At 41.3% G+C, this 18,265-nt stretch overlaps 1 protein-coding gene and 1 long non-coding RNA gene across 2 annotated transcripts in view; one reads left to right on the top strand and one right to left on the bottom strand.

Annotated features, from left to right (window-relative positions):
- LOC132393438 (uncharacterized) overlaps positions 1 to 5,518 on the bottom strand; it is a 52,491-nt gene extending 46,973 nt beyond the window's left edge. The window contains exon 1 of the mRNA XM_059968666.1: positions 4,205 to 5,518. Coding sequence (XP_059824649.1) covers positions 4,205 to 4,322 — 118 coding nt within the window. The 5' untranslated portion in view covers positions 4,323 to 5,518. The remainder of the gene's footprint in view (positions 1 to 4,204) is intronic.
- Positions 5,519 to 7,303: 1,785 nt separating this feature from the next.
- Positions 7,304 to 17,595, top strand: LOC132393439 (uncharacterized). Its single transcript, XR_009511869.1, has 3 exons — positions 7,304 to 7,349; positions 11,133 to 11,302; positions 16,766 to 17,595. It is a non-coding gene; the product is annotated as an uncharacterized LOC132393439 (long non-coding RNA).
- Positions 17,596 to 18,265: the final 670 nt, after the last annotated feature.

The raw sequence follows: 18,265 nt of genomic DNA, 5'->3' as shown, positions 1-18,265 counted from the left end.
CCCTACCAGTCAAACATTTCATCACATTATTTTTTTTACATTTCTCCTCAACTTTCCTGACATGGCCTGCTCATGTTAACTGAATCAAATACAACTCCAAGAAATTTAAACAATCCAAGCCTTTCTAATTCTATCCCATATATCCTTAACTTCTTCCCTATCCCAATTATTTTCTTGGTGAAACATATAGTTTGAGTTTTTTCAAATGAAAATCTACATCCACAATCATAACCTCACTTCATTAATTGTTCCTTGTAGTTTCCTGATTATATGCTCCATGTTCCTGCCTCTTTTCCACAAGACCCCATCATCTGCAAACAGTGACCTACCTATATCCACTGGTACCTTTGTGAAGACATCATTGATCATAATGATGAAAAGTAACTGGCTAATCACACTACCTTGAGGTGTGCCATTTCCCACTATGTATTGTTTTGATAATTCTGACCAAATCAAAGCTTGAATTTTCCTATCAAAATCTTTTATCCAATTAAAAACTCCCACCAACTCCCATCTTGTGCAGTTTAATTAACAATCCTTCCTTCCACATCATATCATAGGCTTTCTATATATCAAAAAACACTGCAACTACTGACTCTTTATTTGCCTGGGCTTTTCTAATTTCAGTCTCTAACCTTATCACTGAGTCCATAAAATTCCTTCCCTTCCTAAAACCATTGATAACTTGCCAGCATTCTCCTCTTCTCAAGTTCATACAATAAACATTGTTATCATCCTTTCCATTATCTTGCATATATTTGATGTTAATGATATTGGCCTGTAGCTAGTGGATTTTGACACATCCTTTCCAGGTTTCCTTATTGGAATTACTTCTGCTCCTTTTCATGCACTTGGTAATCTTCCCTTATCCCACACTGTTGTAAAGATGCAGCAACTTCAAGAGCACTCCTCCTAGATTTTTTAGCATAACATAGCACATCGGATCTTTCCCTGGGGATGTTGGTATTGATCTTTTTATTGCTCTCGCCATCTCTGCCAAAGTAAATGGTTCATCAATTATATCATCAGTCTCTCCCCTCCTGTTTAACACTCCTGGGTGTTGACTCATTGTTCTTTCCCTTCTCCACTCTTCAGAAAAATTTTCTGAATTCTACCTTTACAATCAACTTGGCCATGATCTCAGCCTTATCCCTGCTGGAGACTGCTGTTTCCTCCTCATATCATTACTGAATACCCCCATTCCCTTTCATCTCCTCCCATCCTCTTAATCTATTCATACTATTTTTACTCTTGGGTATAGATCCTTCTGCTGCCATAATAATTGCTGAAGTCAACTGACTGTTTAATTCATCTATATTTCCAGAAATGTCAATCTTTTTCAATGCTACTTCACTCAACTTCTGGAACTTACACCAATCTGCTTTTCCAAACACCCTCTTTGGGATTCCACCAACTGATCTTACTTCAACTCTTTCACCCACTGAACACGAAACTGGGTAGTGATCACTGCCTACTGTTGAAGCAGTCCAAACTCCCCAGTTACTAACTCCAGCCAAGGTATTTGACACAAACATAATATCTAATATTGACTCTGTTCCTGTTATGTTTATCCTTGTTCCTCTACCATCATTCATAGACACCAAAACCTCTTCTTCCATCAAATCTTCAATTACCTTTCCATTTGAATCTGTAAACTAATCCCCCCCCCCATATTGTGCTGTGAGCATTGAAATCTGCACACCACACTTTGTCCGTTTTGTCCTAGTGTCCTTAGTAAGCTATCCAAATCCAACATTTTACATGGATTATAGTAGTTAATTATAACCACTTCCTGCCCTCTCCCACTTACACCACTATGTATTCCTGATCGTCTTTCTTTTCCAGTACCCTATATGGTAAACCTTGTTTGATGAATATAGCACAACCCCCTCCTCCCCCCTAGATTTCATTGTATATCCATATACCACAAAGTCTAACCACTTCTTTAATAAACTGCTTGAACTCCTGGCTATCGGCCAGTAAGCTCCTTGCATTCCATTGCAAAAGAATCGCTATAATTAGTATTAACCAACCCATGTCACTTCCTGATTTGACTGAATAGTGAGGTTCTCCCTCACTTCCCATGTCAATCCTACTTACCCTAAATGGTTCATTTCTGCTTTGACAACCAGCTGAATTTTTTCACTTTTTGACTTTATATCAGCCATACTATTAATCTTACAGCTTCTGCACAAGTGATCTTTCTTTTCACTCTGATTTCTTGAATTTTATTCTCCCGTGTCAATCTCACACCCCCTATATGCCACATTATGAGCTCCTCCACAATTATAGCATTTTGGCTGCACTCCTGTTCCACAATTTTCATATTCATGATCACCCCCATATCTAGCACATCTCCTCTGCCTATTACAGTTTTTAAGCTATGTGTCCAAACCTTTGACAACTATAGCACCTCAAAGGCTTTGGCACATACTCTTACTGGGTAACTCACCAAACCCAGGAACACCTTCTCCGACTCTCCTTCAAATTCAATCAATACTGCTTCACTTTCCTTTTTCACTCCATCCTTTGTTTTCAGTCTTTGAACATTCATTACTTTTCCTCCTTTGACATTCCTCTTCAGCTCCTCCATATTTATACTCATTGGTACCCTCCCCCTGTGATCACTCCTTTACATCCACCACCATTTCGTGCTCCCACCCTCCCTGTGTATTCCACCTTACATGCTCTTAATTTGAGTGCTTTCTCAAGCTGTTCCTCATTCGCACATCTTACCAATAGGTTGCCATCATTAAGAACTTTTGCAAATACTATTTCCCCCATCTTATTTGCCAGTGTTGTTGTTAGCACAAACAGCTTAATTTTCTTCATGACCTACGAAAAAGCTGGACGAACTCAGCAGGTCGGGCAGCATCCGTTGAAAGAAGCAGACTTCCTGACAAAGGGTTTCGACCCGAAACGTTGACTGCTTCTTTCAACGGATGCTGCCCGACCTGCTGAGTTCATCCAGCTTTTTTTGTATGTCTCGATTTGACCATAGCAAATCAAGTGTACTTTGTGTTTAATTTTCTTCATGTTTCCTTGAGCTTTCTCATTAAACCTTATTATGACAACACATTCTCTCTGAATCATTCGTCTTCCTCAATTTCAGAGCTCTCACCACTATCATTTATTATTCTTTTACACCCTCTGACTCAGTTTCATTCATCTGTCCCCTCACTCTCTCCTCATTCCCTTTAACTCTCCCTTCACAACCATCCATTTCTCCCCAGGCAGCCTGCTCAGCCTCGCTGCCAACCTGCACCAGAACCAGAAACACAGGCCCGCACCGGCCAACCCTGGCCCCTTTGGACGTTCCCTGATCTTCTATAAAACTGACTTTTAACCTCTTTGCGCTGGTATAACCTGTTGACGCTTGCTGGAATATGAAAACCAATTTGCTGACATTGCACACAGGGTGTGGAAAGGAACTTAGATAGTTGCAGCGAAATCAAGCTTGATTTATTTTTAGATGTTTAAGGAACTTAAGGTTACAGTTTCATACCTTCAGAGAACATTTTGTCTTGAAATTCTGCCATTTTGGGTTTGTATTTGCGCTGTCTTGTGTTCAAGATTACAGTATACTGCCAGCACACAGAACTAGCCAGCAAGTACTTATAGTCCAAAGTACATTTTTATCGAGTGTGTATACAGTATACAACCTCGAGATGCGTTTTCTTACAGGCAGTCACAAAAAGAAACGTCAAATAACCCGTTTAAAGAAAAAACCCACACCAGACCATCAAACGTGCGGGAAGAAAAATAAATAACGCGCCAGAAAGCGAAAAATATACAGAACATTAACATCAAGCTGCAGAGTCTCCAAAAGCGCACAACCACGAACAGCCGGGACGAGTGAGGCCAGTCCTGGAGCCACAGCTACCGACTCGAGTCAGTTCAGCGCTCCGTCTGTCAGAGGCTGCGGTCACAGCCACAGAACACTTGCACCTCAATCAAACCACACAAGTAACAAAGCACCTTTAGCACTGAAGGTATTGAACATTAAGATAAAAAAAAACTAACTGATTTCTTTAAATGCATTTAAAACTTCATCGAGTGAAAACGTGCAATATTACACACAAGGTTGATCTCAAAGCCGAAAACAGCCCAAAGAGAAGACAAATCTAAAGCAAGAGAGAGAGTTACACGGATATAAACAACTATAATCTATTTGTTAGATAGAAATCGACTTGGTTTTACTTACCATCTGTAGTCAACCCGTCACCGACTATAGCGTCCTTCAGATCATCCAAACTACGGCAGCTTAATGATTTTAGGATTTCAGAACATCCCCTTCTTTGGGCCTGTGATAAAAACGACATGATCTTTCTCTCTCCCAAATGAAATCGCCAAGGTCACCAAGAATTGAGTAAACTGGTAGAAGATACGCAGTAATCTTGCAGTGACCTCAGATTGGCTATGAAAGCATCAACACAGTCAACGTACTGGGGAAATTACATCGAAGTAAAACAATAGAAAGGAATAAGGGAAATCGAAACTGATATAAATCGGCTGATAAACAGGAAACGCCTTGAGATGCAAAGCTACACAAGTTATAACTCCTTCCTCGCCGACAGGCTTCAAACAGGCAAAAGATTATTGTAGGAATTGAGGCTTCTGGAATCAGTCATTGATCGTTACAGCACGGAGACAACTCTTCAGCCCGCGGGATCCGTAGCAAACTTCAACCACCCATGTACACGGATTTCCCCGTATTGTCATTTACCTGCATCTGTTTGCAGCAATCACCAAACACAGGCAATTTACACAGAGAAATTGACAGAGTCAACACACACCTTTCCTACTCACACTGATTTGCTATGCATCTATTGAAATTAGAGGCAAAATGGTGATTCTGGCCTTTGGTTTTACGACTGGAACATAAACGGTAACAGATCATCAGTGCAAAATATAATCCCGTGGAAGTTCCAATTTTCGGATTAGTCAGGTTGCAGATGATACAACTCTTAAATGTTTCGCAAATCTCATTGGCTTTAAACTGTATTTCTCTTTCTCCAAAGCCTCAGGCCTCTATCTAAATATTCAGAAATGTGAATCGTTTCCTCTTAAATGTTGCACTCAATCTAAAATTAATAATATTCCAGTAAAAGACAAAGTTACATATTTGGGGATAACTACTGTTAAAAACGAATGCTTAAGGTGTGTGGATAATTTTCAACCTCAGACAAAACCACAAAAAAATTAAGCCACTGAAGCAAAGGGACTTATTGTCACAAGGGGACATGAGCGTGGACCCAAGTGCAGGACGCAGGCACTTAAGTACTGGGACAGGACAGGAACAACTAAAGGATAGAACAAGGGGAGACCGTGGCTTGCGTGAGGGACGTGGCGTTTAAAGGTGATCCTGGGGTTCAGAGATAGGTCTGGCAGGGCAGGGTCCTGACTAGGCTAGAGGATGGGTCTACAGGATAAGGAATGCTGGGCGGATAGCCCCCGGGCGGGCCACATAATTCCTGGGCAGGGCTCGAGAGGGGTAGGAAAGGCCGAGATTCCCCACCAGGCAACGGCAGTCCGGCCAGGCTTACCCGACAGAGGCAAGGAATAGGAAGGGTGCTCGGCCCAAGGTGACTACGAGAACGGACTTGCAGAACTAGTTGATTAACGGTGGGTACTCCAAGCCAGGACGAACAGAATGAAACCAGACGAACAGTGCAAGTAGGACAAACAAGTCAGACCAAGATAAACAGGACAACCCCTCAACTAGGCTCCGTCCCAGAGCCCCTTATATACACCGCCAGCCGATAGGCATCAGGTGTGCCTCCTTGAGCCCCAACAAGCCACGATGATCCACAGGTGTGACTAATTGGGCTCAAGGGTGAAAGGAGGGACGGCTACAAGACCCGGAGGCTGGAGTCTGCGGACCAGATCAAGACCCAGAGTGCGGGCTCCGGACCGGAGCGGAACACTTATCTTTGAAAGGTCGGGTTTTGCTTTGTAAAGCAGAAGGTCTTTCCAGGATTATATATATATAGCTCTCCCCTTATACATCGATAAAAAATCTGTAAATTGATAAATACCATGTTGTTTAACTTTTTATGGAAAAACAAAGTTCATTATAGTAAAAAATCTGTCATGAATAGTTATGACGGGGGTCTAAATTTTCTTGATTTTGACAGTCTTAAAAATACTTTTTAAATTAATTGGATTAAACAATTTTTACGTAATCCTACTTCTACATGGAATTGTATTCCTTCTTTTGTCTTTTCCCAAATTGGGGATTGAATTTTTTTCTTTTACGTAATTACAAAATAGACAAAGTTCCTCCCGTTTATCTCAGTTTCATTTCATTTTAAAATCTTTTTATTGATTATTATTGAAGATTAACCAAAAAGATACATTGAGTCACTATGTCATTATATACAATAAAGAATTAAATTAGCAAATAACTGATTATCAAAGCTAAGCAATATATCAATAATAAGAAAACAAAGTGTTAAGAATATTTTTGACAGAAAAAGGAAAAATAAAACCCTACTAACTAAAAACAAACTCCTACTAACTGAAAAAAGAAACAAATTAAAAACCCCATTGGGAGCACAACCCCAGAGCTATTCATCATACAAGCTTCCATAGAAAAAAAAACAATCGGTCAACTCAAATCGACTATAAAAAAGATTGGAAGGGAATCATATTAATTAACTCAGATCAAATGATGGTAGTGGGGGAATGAACCCCACCTTTTCTCAAAATCAAATCCAGGATCGAAAGTTTGACTTCTTATTTTCTCCAAACTGAGGCTGATTTTCTCATCACCTGAGAAAACCATTGTATCAAAGTCGGAGCAGAAACATCTTTTCATTTCAACAAAATAGCCCTTCTCGCCAATAATGTAACAAATGCAGTTACATGTTGGTCTGATGGAGAAACACCATGAATATATTGAGGGATGATACCAAATAAAACTGTCAATTTATTAGGTTGTAAATTAATTTTTAAAACTTTAGAAATTGTAGAGAAAATCAAAGCAAGAGGCTGGGAGTGAAAGACTGAAGCATCGCTGAGGGAAGGTCGTTTTTCTGATGGGGGGGTGGGGAAGAGGCACTACTGCGCATGCGCGTAACGTAGCGCCGAGGTTTAAAAGGGAGAGAAAAACTTCCAGTGGACTTTTCAATCGAAGCAAGAGGATGAGAGTGAAAGACTGAAGCATGGCTGAGGGAAGGGCGCTTGTCTTTTTTTAACTGATCGGGGGGGGGGGGGGAGGCACCACTGCACAGGCGCGTACCGTAGCGCACCAAGGTTTAAAAGGGAGACCGCCATACACAGCGGCCACTGTCAGAGTGGACTGAGTCGGAGTGGGACGGCTTTGGCTCAATCAGGCAGAGGCGAAGGTAGGTTCCTGTAAGTTTCTGTTTTTCTTTCTTTTGGTTCAGTCTAGAGAATATGCCAGGCAGGATGCTGGAATGTTCCTCTTGCAGGATGTGGGAAGTCAGGGAGACCTCTGGTGTCTCTGACAATGACACCTGCAAGAAGTGCATCCAACTGTAGCTCCTAATAAACCGCTTTAGGGAGCTGGAGCTGGATGACCTCCGGATCATTTCGGAGAGGGAGCAGTTTATAGATAGTAGCTTCCAGGAGGTAGTTACACCTAATGTACAGGGCACAGGTAACTGGGTTACCATCAGGTGAGGGAAGGGGAAAGGGCAGATAGTGCAGGGTTCCACTGTGGCCATTCCCCCTCCAAAACAGGTATAGTAATTTGGATACTGTTGGGGGGGGGGGGATGGCTTACCTGGGACAAGCTGTGGCAGCTGGATCTCTGGCACTGAGTCTGGTTCTGCAGTGCAGAAGGGAGGGAGGAAGAAGAGGAGAGTGGTAGTGATAGGGGACTCTAGTCAGGGGTCTGTGATCGTGGTCGTGAGATTCTGTGGTTGTGACAGAGACTCCCGGATGGTTTGTTGCCTCCTGGGTGCCAGGGTCAGGGATGTCTCTGATCGCGTGCACAGCAATCTGGTAGGAAGGTGATCAGCTAGATGTCATGGTACACATCGGTACCAATGACATAGGTAAAAAAAGTCAGGAGATCCTGAAGAGTGAGTACAGAGAGCTTGGTAGGAAGTTGAAAAACAGGACCTCAAGGGTAGTGATCTCCGGATTGCTGCCTGTGGCACATGCCAGTGAGGGTAAGAGTAGGATGCTCTGGCAGATGACGACGTGGCTGAGAAACTGGTGTAGGGGGCAGGGTTTCAGATTTCTAGATCATTGGGACCCCTTCTGGGGCAGGTGGGACCCGTACAAGAGAGACAGGTTACACCTGAACTACAAGGGGACCAAAATACTTGCAGGGAGGTTTGCTAGTGTTATTGGGGAGGGTTTAAACTAGATTTGCAGGGGGATGAGAACCAGAGTGCCAGAGTAATAGACAATAGGTGCAGAAGTAGACCATTCGGCCCCTCGAGTCTGCACCGCCATTCTGAGATCATGGCTGATCATTCACTATCAATACCCAGTCCCTGCCTTGTCCCCATATCCCTTGATTCCCCTATCCATCAGATATCTATCTAGCTCCTTCTTGAAAGCATCCAGAGAATTGGCCTCCACCGTCTTCCGAGGCAGTGCATTCCACACCTGCACAACTCTCTGGGAGAAGAAGCTCTTCCTCAACTCTGTTTTAAATAACTGACCCCTTATTCTCAATCCATGCCCTCTGGCACTGGACTCTCCCAACATCTGGAACATATTTCCTGCCTCAATCCTATCAAATCCTTTAATTATCTTAAACGTTTCAATCAGATCCCCTCTCAATCTCCTCAATTCCAGCATGTACAAGCCCAATCTCTCCAATCTCTCTGCGTAAGACAGCCCTGCCATCCCAGGAATCAACCTAGTGAATCTACGCTGCACTTCCTCAACTGCCAGAATGTCCTTCCTTAAACCTGGAGACCAAAACTGTACACAATATTCCAGGTGTGGTCTCACCAGGGCCCTGTACAAATGCAAAAGGACATCCTTGCTCTTGTATTCAATTCCCCTTGTAACAAAGGCCAACATTCCATTTGCCCTCTTCACTGCCTGTTGCACTTGCTCATTCACCTTCATTGACTGGTGAACTAGGACTCCGAGGTCTCTTTGCATTTCTCCCTTCCCTTTCTAGTCCTATCTTACATAATCATCTTTTTTTACCTACTATGTATGATTCAACATTCTATGATTGGTGTAGGAAGGGCATTAGACATTTTGAAGATCTTTTTATCGATAATCGCTTCGCATCCTTTCAACAGCTCTCTGCTCAGTTCAATCTGCCTAATGCCCATTTTTTTTAAATATCTCCAAATCAGACACTTTATTTCCTAACTTCCCTGAAATGCCTGAGAAAAATGCTATGGATTTATTTCTTTCTATCAATCCACTGGGTAAAGGCTTAATATCATTCATTCATGATAAATTAGTATTCTTATGGCGTGTCCCTGTGGATAAAATTAGAATAGCTTGGGAGCATGATTTAAATATCTCTTTATCTGATGAGATTTGGGACTCAATTCTCAAATCGGTTAATTCAACCTCTCTTTGTGCTCGCCATTGCCTTTTACAGTTTAAGATTGTTCATAGAGCCCATATGTCCAAATCTAAATTATCTCGATTTTCCCCTAATATTAGTCTTCTTTGTGATAAATGCAAAAGTGGCGAGGCTTCTCTTATTCATATATACTGGACCTGTCCTAGCTTAGAGAAATTTTGGAAAGAAGTTTTTATAACTTTATCCTGTATTCTGAATCACCACTTGAAACCTAACCTTTTAATTGCTCTGTTTGGTTTCTTGGGTGAGACAGATATACGTTTGAGTTCGACTAAATGTCGAATATTATCTTTTGCTTCGCTCCTGGCTAGACGTCTAATCCTCCTTAGATGGAGAGATGTTGCCCCGCCCAGGCATGCTCAATGGCTTAACGATATCATGTCCTGTTTAGACCTTGGAAAAATCCATTATTCAATTCTTAATTTGGATATAAAGTTTCATAAGGTCTGGGGACCTTTTATTGAGTATGTTCATAATTTTCCTCTTAAGTTTTTTTTTCAGTCCCTTGCTTTCAGCTCTTTTTTTTGGTAGTAGGTATTATTATCTTCTGTTTTCAAGTGTATTTACAGTTTTGGGGGTTTGAATGTCCTGATTTATATTCTCAACATTTTGTCATGGTTGGTCTGGAGTTTTTTTGTTGCTGTGGGGCTTGGGGAGGATACTAACTTTACATGACTTCAGTTTGGTTGCTTTCTCAATAATCTTTTTTGTATTATATTGTTATGAATGTACCACACCTCTGAGGGGCTGAAGGGTGCGGGGTAGCCCCCGCCTTTGAGAATCGCAAGATCACTATTGATTTGGGTCAGGAGACCAAGAAAATGAGAGAGAGAGACGTGCGGAATGTCTCGTTCCCCCGACGATATAAAGCTACGGGAAACTGCCATTGTCTCTTGAAGACGAACTTGTGTGTTACAATACTGTGCTACATGGAAGCCCTCAGGCAAAGTGGGCTGGTTGAGGGAGGGATTGCATCAACCCAACCTGATTGACATCTGAGACCCTGTGAGTCAGGATAAAAGAGGGTCAGTGGGAACAGCCCCTCAGACGCACCAGAAGAAACGCTAGCGATCCCGTAATAGCGGAAGCCGGTGGGGAGGCCACGTGCATTCGGTTCCACTTGCCCCGGAACCAGTGCCCTTACCACAGAAAAACGGCTTTTTGCTAACAATGGGGAAACCAACTCCCAACGGCTCGAAGGATTGACATCATAAAAGGCCTGGACAAGTTTTACACCCGTCTTTCTCTCAAACCAAAACGCTGCAGCTTGAACGAACTAACAATGACTTTTATATTTCCATCGGACAATACATTATCCCCTAGACAACGATAGAGCTATTTCTTATTGATTATGATTATACCCGCGCTTGTAGATTTAGTATTGACGACGTATATTATCTGTATGTTTGCATTGATCTTATTTTTGTGTATCTTTATCAATAAATACTGTTTAAAAATAGTACCATCAGACTTCAACGGACCTCTCTATCTTTGCTGGTAAGTGACCCAGTTACGGGGTTCGTAACAATATTATTATTGCATGTTTATCTTGCACTGTATTAATTTTCTACTTTGTTTTGGGTTTTTTTATTTGTAGTGTTGTAGAAAATGTATTAAAGATCAAAACCTCATCCCAACCGTGAAGCATGGTGGAAGGAACATCATGGTTTCGAGCTGCTTTGCTATCTCAGGGTCTGAGCAACTTGCAATCATTCTGGGAACAGCAAATTCAAAACTGTATCAAGAGATTTTACAGGTGAATTTCAGGTTAGTGGTCCATCACCTGAAGTTTAATAGAAGTTGGATGATGAAACAAGACAATGATCCAAAAGACAAAGAATAAATCAACACAGAATGGTTTAAAAAGAAGAAAACTTGTATTTTGGAATGGCCAAGTAGGAATCCATTTGAGATGCTGTGGCATAACCTGAAGAGGGCTGTTCCTGCACAGTATCCTAGAAATATTGAAACAAAAGAATTTTGTATGGAGGTACAGTCTAAAATTCCTCAATGTTGTGCAAGTCTAATCAGCAGCTACAGGAAATATTTAGTGGAGGTTATTGCTGCTAAAGGAGGTTCTACCAGTTTTAAATACAAGGGTTCACATTTTTTCCAGCTTGGACTATGAATAATTAAACAATGTGTTCAATAAAGACCTAAGTGCTTGTCTATTATTGTGGCTTAGATGAAGAACCAGGTAATTGCAAAGAGTTCACAAACTTTTTCTTGCAGTTCTAGGTATTTGTACTGTCCATCCCTCATCTGCCTATCAGCTCTTCACCTGGATCCATCTATCACCAGCCAGCTCTTGTTCCACTTTTTTCCTCCACCTTTCGAGACTGGCTATCTCCCTCTTTCTTTTCAGTCCAGTTGAAGGGTCTTAACCCAAAACATTAACTATCTCCATAGATGCTGTCCAGCCTACTGAGTTCCTCCAATGCTTTGTGTGTTGCTCCAGGTTTAGCATCTACAGACTAATTTCATTTGTTTCTCCTTGAGGCACTAGGTTCAGGAACAGTTGTTACTCTTCAAACATCAGGCTCCTGAACCAGCATGGATAACTTCACTCACCTCAGTAGTGAACTGATTCCACAACCTATGGACTCCCTTTCAAGAACCCTGCATTTCATGTTCTCAGTATTGTTTGTTTATTTATTATTGTACCTGCACAGTTTGTCTTTAGTAGATTGTTTGTCCATATTTACTTGTGTGTAGCTTTTCATTGATTCTGTTGTTTCTTTGTATCTACTGTAAATGACTGCAGGAAAGTAAATCTCAGGGCAGTATATGGTGATATACAGTACATATGCTTTGATAATAAATTTACTGTGAGCTTCTTAACTTTTCAAACTGTCTGCATTTTGATTAAATGCATAATGGTGGGGAAAGCTTTTCCTGTCATGGATAGGGCTGTATCGAAAGGTTCATTTTATTATCAAAGTATGTACGCAGAATACAACTCTGAGATCTGTCTTCAGATCACCATAAAATACAGAAAACCATAGAAGTAGTTGAAAGAAAGACATCAACACAGCCCCCCTCCCCCAACCATCTAGTCCATTACTTTTTCTAGGTTATTTCTTTCTTTCGATATCAGGTAATAGCTTTGATTTTCCTCCATAAATCCACCAATTTCCAATATACAGTAAATACTGCACTTTGAAAATTCATTGCCTCACTTTATCTATCCTCAGCTTTTCCTGTGTTAGCACTCTTGATTCTATGTTAGAAGGATGTTGTTATGGCACATGCCCATCTGCACCAGCTTCTAAGCTTTAGATGCTTTAACTACCCCCCCCCCCCCCCGCCCAGGGTATGGATAGCTGGCATAGCTCCTTTAAATATTCAGGACAGTCTAGCTCTTTGGCCGTCATTTTGGCAATAAGGAGAACCCCCAGGTGTTCTATGCGTATGTGAAGAACAGAAGGATGACAAGAATGAAGGTGGGGCCGCTAAAGGATTAAGAATGCAATGTGCCTGGAGGTGGAGGAGGTTGGGGAGTTCCTAAATGAATACTTTGCTTCAGTATTTGTAAGTGAAAAGGACCATGATCAGGATAAGGTTGAATTAGAACAGGCCTGTGTGCTGGACAATGTGGAGATTAAGGGAGAAGTGTTGGATCTTCTTAAAAACATCAAGATTGTTAAGTCCCCAGGGCCGGATGAAATATACCCCAGGTTGCTGTCGGAAGTGAGAGGAGAGATCACTGGAGCAGCAGCTATGATCTTTGAATCCTCTTTGGCTGCAAAGGAGGTGGCAGAGGACTGGAGAATGGCAAATGTAGTTCCCTTGTTTAAAAAAGGTAATCGGGAGAATCCTGGGAACTATAGACCGGTGAGTCTTACATCGGTGGTCTGCAAGCTATTGGAAAGGATTCTTGAGGATAGGATCTATGAGCATTTGAAGAAGTACAGTCAACTCAAGGATAGTTAACATGGCTTTGTGAAGGGAAGGTTGTGCCTCATGAGCCTAATACAGTTTTTTGAAGAGGTAACAGAAGAAATTGTGGGTAGGGATTTTAGCAAGGCATTTGACAAGGTCCCCCACAGAGACTCATCCAGAAAGTCATGAGGCATGGAATCAGTGGAATCTTAGCTGTTTGGATAAAAAAATTAGCTTAAAGAAAGAAAGCAGAGGGTAGTAGTGGAAGGAAAGTATTCTGCCTTGAGGTCGGTGACTAGTGGAGTGCTGCAAGGATCTGTCCTGGGACCCCTGCTCATTGTGATTTTTATATATATATATATAACCTGGATGAAGAGGTGGAAGGATGGGTGAGTAAGTTTGTGGATGACATGAGGATTGTGGATGGAGCTGTAAGTTGTTGAAGGTTACAAGAGGATATAGGCAGGATGCAGAGTTGGGCAGAAAAGTGGCAGATGGAGTTCAATCCTGACAAGGTGATGCATTTTGGGAGGACAAACCAGAAGACTGAGTTCAGGATTAATGGTCAGTTACTTAAGAGTGTGGATGAACAGAGGGACCTTGGGGTTCAAATCCATATATCCCTCAAGCTCGCTGCACAGGTTGATAGGATAGTTCAGAAGGCCTATGGGATGCTAGGCTTCATTAATAGGGGGATTGAGTTCAAGAGCAGAGAGATTATCTTGCAACTCTACAAATCTCTAGTGAGTCCACACTTAAGATTATTGTGTTCATTTCTGGTCACCTCATAGGAAGGATGGGGAAGCTATGGAGAGGGTGCAGAGGAAATTTACCAGGATGTTGCCTGGATTGGAAAACCAGTCTTATGAGGGAAGGTTAGCAGAGCTGGGACTTTTCTCTTTGGAGCACAGAAGGATGAGAGGGGACTTGAGAGAGGTCTACAAGATTGAGAGGCGTAGATAGGGTGGATAGCCAGCACGTTTCCCAGGGCACAAACGGCAAACACCAGAGGGCATATGTACAAAGTTAAGGGAGGGAACATTAGGAGAGACACCGGGGTAAGTTTTTTCAGAGGATTGTGGGTGCCTGGAATGACTTGCCAGGGATAGAGGTGGAGGCTAAAATATTACCTGTATTTAAGAGCCTCTTGGACAGGCACATGGATGAAATAAAAATAGTGCTACAGGGTAGTGTGGGTTTAGTACTTTTTTAAGGAATATATGGGTCGGCACAACATCGAGGACCGAAGGTCCTGTACTGTGCTGTAGTATTCTAGTGTCTAATGTGTTGGGTGTCAAGAATTGAGCATTTAAGGAGCACTGAACTGAGGTCCGGTGCTCAATTGTAAGCCTACTTGTGAATTTGTTTGGTGTTTGTTTTGTGCTCAAGTTCTCAATTCTGTTTGAAACCATGTCTCGATCCTAGCCTTGAACACTCCAGCATTTGGGTCCAATCCATTCTTGTCAAGGACTCTCGTCACAGATGTAGCTTCAAGTGAAATTCAAATGACTACAATACTTATTTTAACCTTCAAACTCACTGCTACAAAGCTTGAGGTGCCATTTTCCATGATGGATGTTATAGCCGGGTAACTATAAGTGATCCTAAATATTTTTGGTGGAGGAACAAGTAGTTCTCCTGGTATCCCAATCGTGACGATATCCCTACCACATTCGTCCAGAAACCAGATCACAAAGAAACCATTCAATTGTTCACTTTCTCACAATTTTGATTGCACCATTAAAGAGTATCTTGCACCATAAATTAAATTTCATGGATTCCGGTGTGGAACTGAAGTCAGTCATGATGCAAATGGGCACTTAGTAATGACTATGCCACTGCAGTGTATGCCTGAACAAATTAGACCAACCAACTTCATTTAGCTAATTCAAAGTGATAACCTAGCGCAGGAAGAATCTCTAATTGCTCTGAGTTTCAGCATGGAAAAGAGTTTCACTGCATATTGCTTTCACACAGATATCTTGTATGTGGTTGTTACCTTTTCTATGTGTTTTCTGCTGTCTGTGACTGTTGGTACTGTGGTTTGCAGTTTTGCCCCAGAGTGGTTGTAGTCATGGGTATTTATCTGTTCACTGGCATCCAAAGTATCCAGGACATCTTCAACGAGCGTTGCCTTAAAAAGGCAGTATCAACATTAAGGACTCCATTACCCAGGATATGCCCTCTTCTCATTGATGCCATCTGGAAGGAGGTACAGAAGCCTGAAGGTACAGAAGCCTGAAGGCACACAATCAGTGATTCAGGAACAGCTTCTTCCCCTCTGCCATGTGAGTTCTGAATGGACTTTCAAACCAAGAACAATACCTCAGTACTTTTTTCATTTCATAAATTTTGCACTACATAACTATTTAATATATATACTTTAATTCAGTTTTTTTCTGTTATTTAATGTTGCGTTCTAGTTCTGCAGCAAAGTTAACATATTTCACAACATATATTGCTGATATTAAATTTGATTTTGATTCTGATTGTTGAATGAAGTTAAACTTCAACTTGAACTAAAGGATTGTTTCAACATGCTTATGTAATGCCCCGGTTCACAAAGGACTGTAAGACATACTGTAGAATCATTTTCACTTTTATGCTGTAGGTATTTCATTTGACAGCTCTGTAAGAGCAGTCTGTTTTGCCTTCAGCCCGTTCGGGTTATTGAAGATGAGGGATGATGTGGAATGTGTGCCATCCAATTAGCGGGAGGTTTTCTTGGTGAATGACAATAAGGTTGGGCTTGGGCTTGGGTTCAAGAGGAGATAAAGAGTCAAGATGCTGGGAAGAGCCCATACTCTCTGGTTAGAGTTCTGATTATTCAAGAAGGTGCTGTGGGCTTTCACGTTGACTGAGAGCCCAAAATGAGATCCAACTTGTGCACATTTGACTGTTTAATTAGAAACTTCCCTTTTTTTTTCTTTATTACCCCTTCAGTTAAGATTCATAAGTGTAATCCTTTAATCGTATGCAGTGTACTGTCTGTTATTTTGTGGCATTAATTTGTAATAGGGTAGCAAATGACAGCATCCACACAAACCAACATTTGGGGTGGGATCAAGGGCGTCAGTCTCACGAGTTTAGCAGGCTCTTGATTTAAATAATGGGAGGCTAGAAGCACCTTTCCTTGAGGTGCAGATGTGCTTCAGACCGCTGGCTCCATCATGTTCTCCCAAAAATAAATCCTGTGAGAATATACTGCCTCAGTAAAGGCACACAGCTGGTGAAGACTTTGGAGCGAGGTGAACAAACTAATGTTGGGTGTGACCTAGAGTAGAGCGAACTTGTATGTGTTATTCCTGCATTGCAGTTTCATCACTTCATTTCTTTTTCCACTATCAGGTGTACAGGCTGGCATACTTCCCAAGAAATCAACACTGACTAGGCTCCATTTTATCAATGACTCATAGAAAGCATTTTAACTGGATGCATAACATAGTACAGCAGCTGCTCTGTACATCACCGTAAGTGACTGCAGAGAGTTGTGGACACTGCTTAGCACATTCTCTCCCATCGGGCAGAAGATACCTGAAAGCATCTACCACCAACCTCAAAGACAGCTTCTATCCAGCTGCTACCAGACTTTGCAATGGACTTGGTTTACAACACGAGGAATTTTTAACTGCATAATTTACAAAGTACTTTGTTATAATCTTGAACTCTGTTTACTTGCACTGCAACTTTCTGTGGCTTTTACAGTTTATTCTGCATTGCTATTGTTCCACCTTAATGCATGTGTAGTGATTGATCTGTATGAACAGCATGCAAGACAAGCTTCTAACAGTACCTTATACATGTCTCAATAAACCAACACCAATATCAATACTACCAGCTGTGAGTAAAAAGACAAACTGCTGAAGGAGTTAAGTAGGTCAGGCAGAATCTATGGAGGCAGAGGATTGTCAGCATTTCGGGTCAAGACCCTGAAACGTATACTGCAACCCCTTCCATCACTGTATTACTTAACTAGTTGCAGGAATTAATGATTAATACAAACTTTATTATCCAACTAATTTACTTCAATGACAATTAGTGTAACAATCAAATAACCAGAAGCATAAAACCAGAAGTCCAGACAATAACATAGAAAATAATGATTTGAGAACATCCTTCTTTATCAACGTTACTAGAAGTAAAGAGTTCTTGCTTATGTTTCGTCTCCAGAAGCAGCACATTTATAAACAGCTAAGAAAGATTTCCACCTTATATCCCTATTCCTCCAATAATTTTTCCCCCAAGGTGGGGTCTGCATCCTTTCTATGACTTTCAAAGTTAGCTTTATCTGCTAAACAAGCAAAAGCACATTTAGATGAAAGAGACCCATCATCACTGTCACTGAGAACATAAAAACTCTAATAAATGTCCCATTTAAACACAAGCTTCTATTTAATACAAATGATAACATAAAAGGTAAGAGATAAGAGCACCAGTGGCTGTTTTGCCCTTCGAGCCTGTTCATCATAGTCACAGCTGATATACCTCAGCACACTGTCCTTCCCTATCCAAAATCTGCCGACTTCAGAAGTGCACTTAATTCTTTGGTGCAGACCTGTAGTATTGTCATCTGAACACGGGGCGGGATCATTGCCAACTGATTGTTTAAAAACTTTCAGCGGGATTTTCCAGTTGCTTCCATTTTTAAATCGGTGCTTGCGTGAGGCTCCTTTCTATATTGCCTTGACAAAAGTAATTTATATATGTACTAATGGTTTAAGTAAAATAATGCAAATTGTCATTCTCTAAATATATTGATTGGTTGATTAAAAATAATACAAAGCATTTTCATACCAAAATCATTTTTTGAAAGATCAGTTTTCTTTTTAAGATAACTACAGTTCTGTG

This window comes from Hypanus sabinus, chromosome 4 (assembly GCF_030144855.1).
Source record: "Hypanus sabinus isolate sHypSab1 chromosome 4, sHypSab1.hap1, whole genome shotgun sequence".
In the NCBI taxonomy this organism is placed as follows: domain Eukaryota; kingdom Metazoa; phylum Chordata; class Chondrichthyes; order Myliobatiformes; family Dasyatidae; genus Hypanus; species Hypanus sabinus.
Note: the sequence above shows the minus strand (reverse complement) of the source record. Positions and strands in the feature narration are given on the sequence as shown.